The 7652-nt window shown below is 42.9% G+C and overlaps 1 protein-coding gene across 1 annotated transcript in view; it reads right to left on the bottom strand.

Moving 5' to 3' along the window:
• The window catches only part of OSBPL5 (oxysterol binding protein like 5), a gene marked incomplete at its 5' end in the record, with an annotated part of 92410 nt that overhangs the window by 60795 nt on the left and 23963 nt on the right, over nucleotides 1–7652 (bottom strand). The window contains 4 exon segments of the mRNA XM_015417479.1: nucleotides 49–133; nucleotides 6177–6239; nucleotides 6242–6388; nucleotides 7187–7288. Coding sequence (XP_015272965.1) covers nucleotides 49–133; nucleotides 6177–6239; nucleotides 6242–6388; nucleotides 7187–7288 — 397 coding nt within the window.

Raw genomic sequence — 7652 nt, 5'->3', positions numbered from 1 at the left:
CATTAGTGATGTACAACATATTGTTTCACAGGAAGAACATATACTCACCATCTGATTCAGAAGCTGCCCTGAAGATCAGATGACTGCTTGGAAGAGGCTGTGTGATGGAACCTACATTCTCTCCCTTCGGACCCTAGAATTAATTATGAACAAGAGACAGTGAGGAAGCCTCCTTGAGTACCTTCTCTGCATTTTTCCATTTACATTTTTTTTTGCTTTTGTTTTCAAATGCTGCTCTTTTCATTGAATATTCACAAACTAAGCAATTACCCTGAGATTTTGGGTTAGCACGAAGTTTAAAACTAATTAGCGTCTATCAACATAAAATAAATAAAAGCAGACCAACAGTATGGTACACGGGCTGCACCTGCTACCGTTTTCTACTTACTTGTGGATAACAAAGCACGGTCATTACAGCTCAAGATCCTGGCACCACTACTATGAACCAAAAACTGGGGGGGAAAGGGGGGGGACTCAACTCAGGGTATGACTATGCCACAAGGCAAAACCTAGTTGATAGCTGGTTTGATAATCCTAAAACTGAGGGTGAGTTAGGTTTAAAAAATCATTAGCAGAAGTAGTTGGATGGCTTTGACAATTCCTTCTTTTGTTTAATAGGATTAGACCTTCATAGTACAGAATAACACAAACAATGCCCAGAATTTCCATCATATTAACTTGTGACGAGTACGGGATAAAAATGATTTCAAAGTGTAAATTCTTCACAGAATTTCTCTGCAGTTCTGAAATTGTATTCGCCATGCACCTCAATTCACATTCCACGTCCACATCCATCATGAAAAAAACCCTCAGCAACTTCCAGCAAAAAAACGAAGGTGACTCTCCAGGTGCATACAGAAAATCAGATTTACCTGACTGTAGGTGACAGTTTCATGTATTTCACACGACTGCTCTGTTTTTCACATATCCATGTGGACTGTCAACAGAGTTCCCGTGTGAGAAACTCAGTTTCCAGATGTGCAGAGGCTTCCGTCGCTATACCCTTCTCATGCCCTGAAATGGCCCCAGGAGCTGTAGTCTGTTGCCACTGGTCCATGTAAGTTTCCTCAGCATGGCCATTTCAGCTTGGGGGGAAATGGCGGCCCGGGGGGGGAGCCAATGTCCTCACTTCCCAAGTGACATGGTCCTGATCCAAATCAGGCCTCTATGTGCTTGGGAATTAAGTCCCCAGCATCGAACTCCAAACTCACTTCTGATCCAAAGCCCTCAAGGCAGCCACAAGGACTTTCTAATGCGTGAATTAACCCACAGGCATCATAAGGCAACTCAAAATTATGTAGAGGAGACTCTGAAGCTGAGAGAGTAGCATATCTAAGCCAGCCTACTGAGTTATAGTACAGAAGAGAGATTGGGAACTTCTTGTTTCACCACTCAGTACACTACATTAGTGACAACTGCTGAATCATTCTTGTGTTTAACAAATAAATGAGATCATTTCTAATAGAAGAAAAAGAGAAGAGATTGGATTTATACCCCGCCCGTCACTTGGAGTCTCAGAGCGGCTTACAAACTCCTTTCCCTTCCCCTCCCCACAACAGACACCCTGTGAGGTGGGTGGGGCTGAGAGAACTCTAACACAAACTGCTCTTTTTCAAGGACAGCTGTGCCAGAGCTTGTGACTGACCCAAGGTCACATCAGCAGGTGCAAGTGGAGGAGTGGGGAATCAAACACAGTTCTCCCAGATTAGAGTCCGCACACTTAACCACTACACCAAACCACTACACTACATTGCTTCCTATACAGAAATGAGAGAGATTTATCATATATCCGTCCTCCAAGGAGTTCAGATTCCATTTTAACCTCCCAAAAATCCTGTGAAGTTGCTTAGGCTGAGAGAAAGAGAGACTGGGCAAAGGTCACTCATGGCTGAATGGAATTCAAACTGGTCTCCCCACTGCTCGTCTAACACCCCCCTGTCCAAGTCTCAACTCTACTATCTCTACGCCAGATCTCCTAATTTTTTTAAATGTTAACATCTCGCATCAATATTTGTTCGATGCTTCCCTGTAGCTAATTTAAAAAAACAAAAACAAATAATAATTTGCATCAAGACTGCATCAAGCATTTCCCATTGCTCAGCTTTCAGAGGAAAGCTAGTGAAAAGGGGGGGGGGGAACCCCCCCAAAGAGTGCTACCAGAACATAATAATGTCAACTGTACTATCGAGAGCTGCTCAGCTGAGTGATGACAGTCTCAGCTTTGCTGATTTTGTCCATTATGTCTCCATGGAGACTGTTTTAGTTTTGTTGTGAAAGAGAAAAGATGTATTTACCTGGCCTCTTCCAGTAATTTAAATGTTAACATCTCGCATCAATATTTTTTTGATACTTCCCTGTAGCTAATTTAAAAAAAAGCAAAAACAAATATTAATTTGCATCAAGACTGCATCAAGCACTTCCCATTGCTCAGCTTTCAGAGGAAAGCTAGTGAAAAGGGGGGGAACCCCCCACAGAGTGCTACCAGAACATAATAATGTCAACTGTACTATCGAGAGCAGTGTTCCCTCTAAGCTGAGTTAGTGTGAGCTAGCTCACAGTTTTTTAGCCTCCGACTCACACATTTTCCTCTTAGCTCAGGAAGGATGGCTCCAGAGCAAACTAATTTCTGCAGTAGCCAAATCACTCACTCAGAGTTTTAATGCTAGCAGCTCACAATGTAGAATTTTTGCTCACAAGACTCCACAGCTTAGAGGGAATGTTGATCGAGAGCTGTTCAGCTGAGTGATGAGATTCTCAGCTTTGCTGATTTTGTCCATTGTGTCTCCATGGAGACTGTTTTAGTTTTGTTGTGAAAGAGAAAAGATGTATTCACCTGGCCTCTTCCAGTAAGGGCGAGTAAATAATGTACTCATTCCCTACTGGATCACAGCCTCCTGGTGATTAAGAACTGGGTCAGGAAAATGCGTTGCCTCAGCAGTTCATGCGGTCAGATCATCTCCATATCAACACTGTCTACTACATTCTTTTATTTTCCCCTTCACTTTTCTATTTCTGAACAGCAAAAGGTCCCATTGTGCCATGAATACTGTGTCGTGAAGACTGATATACAATAAACAGAGTAGTAAATATAGACAGAAAGTATGCATTCAAACCCCCTCTATCTATAGTACATTTGTTATGAGGATAAAATGGGTTAGCCCCTTTTACCTTGCTCTGTCCCTATATCCCTGCATTGGCCATAAGTGCAGTAATACTACACTAGTATACCTCACTGGCTAGAAATGATATTACATGTACTATCCAACAGGTGTCCATGGCATTCATGAAATCTCATTCTATAAAGCAATTAGAATGGCAACAGACGTATAAGTCCCCTTCACCCAATTAGCAACAAAATCTGACCAGAAAAGAAATAGTTTCCAAGCAGATGGGATGGAGGGAGGGCTTGGACTTGTCCTTCCCCCACTACAAGTATGACATTCTTTTGGAGTAAGTCACCAGGATCTTGTAGAAATGACTGCATTAGCACAGTGCACAATGTATTACAAGTCCTGCCAGTTTCTAAATTTTGACAGAATTTATTATAGTTATCTGTGATGGACCCTCAATGCCTAACAGGCTGTTCAAATGGAATTCTGTGGAGAGAGTCAGTTAATGAATGACAGTTGGGAACTGACAGTTGAAGAGACAATTAAGCACTGACTGTGAATTGGGAAGGAGGCAAAAGGAGTGAGAGGATCAGAAAGGATCCCCATTCAAGCCAAAAAGGGAAATTGCTGCTAGTCAAGAGAAGTAATCCTGCACAGTGAAAAGGGAGATGGCTCTTAAAAGAGGAGTGATCCCTGGTCTGTGTATATAGAAGGATGCCTTCTAGACCTTAAGAGTCAGTGAAACTCAGAAACCAATGCTTGAGTGTTTAAGCAGAAACTGAAAAGAAAGCCTCTCTCCTCAAAGTTTTAAAAGACCTTTTTGAATAGCAGAAACACTTACTTGTTGGCAACAAATTACCTGGAGTTAGTGAGATTACAAAGTTACCTCAGTTTTATCATCAGTTCACCTCATACACCCTACTCCTCATTCCACCTAACCTTTTCTCCTCTAAGTCAAGTAAAACATTTTGCTTATTTTGAACTTTCAAAAGCCTCTCGTGCGCCATTTCAGAAGTTGAATATAAGAAGATTATTGTGTCTCTTCCCTCAGTACGTACACATACACACACACACACATATATATGCATATGCAACTGGGTGCGACAGCCATAAACAAACAAATAAAAAGAAAATAGATATAGGGGCCGCTCAGCGAGAAAGAAGGGAAAATCCTGTGTGTGAGGGAAGAGAGAGGGCAAGATCATCATATTATCACTAAAACAGTTTCCTCAAGGAAACAGTGAAAGCACGGAATCCTCATTTAAGAAAATATCAAATATTTAGGACAATTCATTTGAACTTCTTTGGCACTTTCCCAGCACTAAAACAGCTTCCTCAAGGAAACAATGAAAGCATTTAATCCTTATTTAAGAAAATATTAAACATTTAGGACAATTCATTTGAACTTCTTTGGCACTTACCTAGCACTGTCTACGACCTTGGAGACATGCCAGAGAAACTAGCAGTAGCTAATTGATATGGCAAAGTTATTTAGATGCCCAATAAAATAATCATCATCCTATAAGTGAAGCCACCTTCTTGTGACCAATTTAAAATGATCAAATAAACCACCCAAATCAACAATTTCAGCAATTCTCATTTGCCACCTGTGCGATGCTGATAGATATTCACACCACCATCAGTATGTGTCAGGTCCCCAGTCAAATCACTCTCCACACACTTTAACAGTAAATGTTTTATTTAGAGATATGAGATGCTGTGGGTTCAAACTCTTTGTTAGGACTGAGGTGCCAAAGTGGGAAAGTCGATATAGGTAAAACCCCCAAAATTCCATGCACATAAATGTCAGCATTACTACGGCCCCAGCCATACACGCCAGAAAACTGGGGGGAAAGGCACAGCTAAAGTGCGGCTTTTTTGAGCCGCATCAAAAGAGAAGCGCGGCGGCGGGATCAGACAGATCCCCCCAGTCGCTGCGCAGGTCCTCCCCGGCATGATCAGATGCCAAGAGGAAGCCACGGACCGGAGAGCGAGGCAAGCCCGCTGCGCATGTGTGTGCATGCGCAGTTCGACAGGACCTCGCATGCTGCGGGAGAGACAGGCGTGCCGGTGATCAGACGGCCATCCCTGCAGCGGATTTTCCGGTAGGTACTAGTGTTTTCTAGGGTTTTTTTTTAATCCACATCTTCGGCCGGAAGACACGGATCAGGGATGGGTGCGCGCCGCTTCCCAGATGTTGCGGTGTGATTGCGCCCGCTTGATGCGCCCCCGATCCGTCCCTCTTGCGGATCTAATCCTCCCGTGTGACGGGGGCCTCATCTTATCAACAGTCCAGCCAAGACGGGAGAGATGCAGGATGGACAGAAATGTAAATTAACCAAATGAAGAATTTAGTTAATGAGAAAGTTCAAGACGTATTCAGGAGGTTTAAGCATGGATTATAGGTCCAGGGCCCTAACAACACCACAAGCACCCTCTCTGAATCTCAGAAATTAAATAAACACACTGGTTCCATAAGAATTGTCCATTACCTATATTTTATGGTTTGTGGTTTTGTGAGGAAGAACTATATAGAGCAACATGTCTAAAAACCATAGACATTAAAAAAACGTGATTTTTGCTGTATCCTCACCTCCTTATACCTCCCAGCTAGTGAAATATCTTCTTTTTTGAATTTCCTATTCCTCCTACTGAAGCAACAGCTAAGCTTCTATATCCACTCCCAGTACCATGTGGTTTTACTTTCCCTAGCTTCTTTTCTTGCTTGTCTTCAGACAAACTACCGGTAACCACTGCCAGCTCAGTTTCCAGTTTTGTCTTGCCTTTACCCTGTGTAGGAAGTCCCAAGTGATTGCTCTCTTGACGTTGAAAAGTTCTATTGATTCATTCACACACTCAAAATCTTAACCAACACTTCTTCCTCGGCCTTCAGACTATGAGGTATGCTTCCACAAAGGGAATTCTGCTAAATATTCCCCGAACTTCTCAGGTTTTTCTCCTCTTTAATGTTACTACTGTGCTCTTCCAGAATTAGATTGCGGAGAGTTATCAAAACCATTCTACAGGCTGTTATGAGCCTAATTTGTCCTTCAAGCGTTCACTTACTTTCACAGCCCAAATTGACTGGTCCAGAGGATGAAAAAGCTTGACACAGAAGCCGTCTAGCCATCTTTTTTGGAGGGTCTCTCAATCAGCTCACAAGAATGCAGCAAGATGGTTCCTACCCACTGTCCAATCTTGGGAGTTTTGTAGATCAGCAGCACTCCAGGTTTCAGTACACACCACAACTTCGTCCAGCTTTTCAAAGTTCCGCGAATCTTAGAAACAAGAGTGAAGGAAGGATTTTATCCGATTTCCCTCTCTACAAAAGCAAGGCACTCTCACCCAGGGAAACAGCTTTAATACCATTCTTGCTAACAGGATCAAGCTCTAAAACCAAGCTCAGTTATCCCAAATTTCTTGCTGCTTTGTTCTGCATATAGTAACCAGTGGATGAAACCAAAATTCTAACCTACCTCGTACAGTTACTGTGGGGATAAAATGGGGAACACCTAGACCGCTGAACAGATTATACAAGGCATATCCTTAGCTTTCCTATTAAAACATTCTACGTTTGCAATGCAAATAATGAATTTTCATAACTCTCATAATTACCATTTTAATGGCTTTCAGAAACCTTGGCTTTCATCAGCAATAATCTCTGCAGCAAGACACTCTAAAACAAAGAGGTCCTTTGGTATGTCAGGATCTATGCTATCTATGCTTAACAGTTTTCCAAGTTTCCTTGGCTCCAGAGGTCATTTTGGGGGAGATCGTGGGGGATCACAGTTCCCCCGGGTGAGGTACGGGGGGGGGACATGACGAAGCCCCACCCCCTGCTTCCGGCCGCCCCGCTTCCGGCCCCCTAGCTCTTTTTCTACGAAACAACCCCTGCTTGGCTCCAATTCTACCATGCACAAGTCTCAGTTTTAAAAACCAGTCCATTCTTCAGCTTTTTATTTCCAGTCGGAACTATTTTTAAGTAGCGAGAAACCGTTTGGAAGAAGGCTGCTGACGAATGCACATCTGGGTTTTCTTCCCATGTATTCTTAAGACGACATTTTGCACTAAATTACCTTCAGCCAATCTGCCATAATGACCACACTGGGATCTTTCAAAGCACTGAAGAGTTGCCTGGTGGCCCTTTTCTTCTCCTGCCTGTAATTCTTCTTTTGTACCTGTTGGAGATAAATAGCGCGGATGAACTTTTTTGTTTTGTTTTGTTTTCTACGGCACTTGCAAAAAGAAAGAACGACTGGGAAGCAACAAGAAGATGCGATTCATTAGAACACCAACACAAAATTGTAGGGAACGCACCAGCAGCGACAGCCAATGCGGCAGAAACAGCAGCTGTTATTTATGATAAAACCAATAGGAACCCACAAGGACTTCTGGGGGCCATCTCCCCCACTACTTTCTCTTTCTCTTCCTTGAAAGCCCCCACAGCTTCTCCTCTTCTCTTGCCTATTCATCTGCTTCCCATTCAACAGCCAATCTACATTTATCCCCTTCATCTTTAGTTACCCCTCCTTTCCTCCCCCT

Source organism: Gekko japonicus, unplaced genomic scaffold (assembly GCF_001447785.1).
Source record: "Gekko japonicus isolate JY-2015 unplaced genomic scaffold, Gekko_japonicus_V1.1 scaffold3618, whole genome shotgun sequence".
In the NCBI taxonomy this organism is placed as follows: domain Eukaryota; kingdom Metazoa; phylum Chordata; class Lepidosauria; order Squamata; family Gekkonidae; genus Gekko; species Gekko japonicus.
The sequence above is the reverse complement of the archived record's forward strand: the minus strand, read 5'-3'. Positions and strand labels throughout refer to the sequence as shown.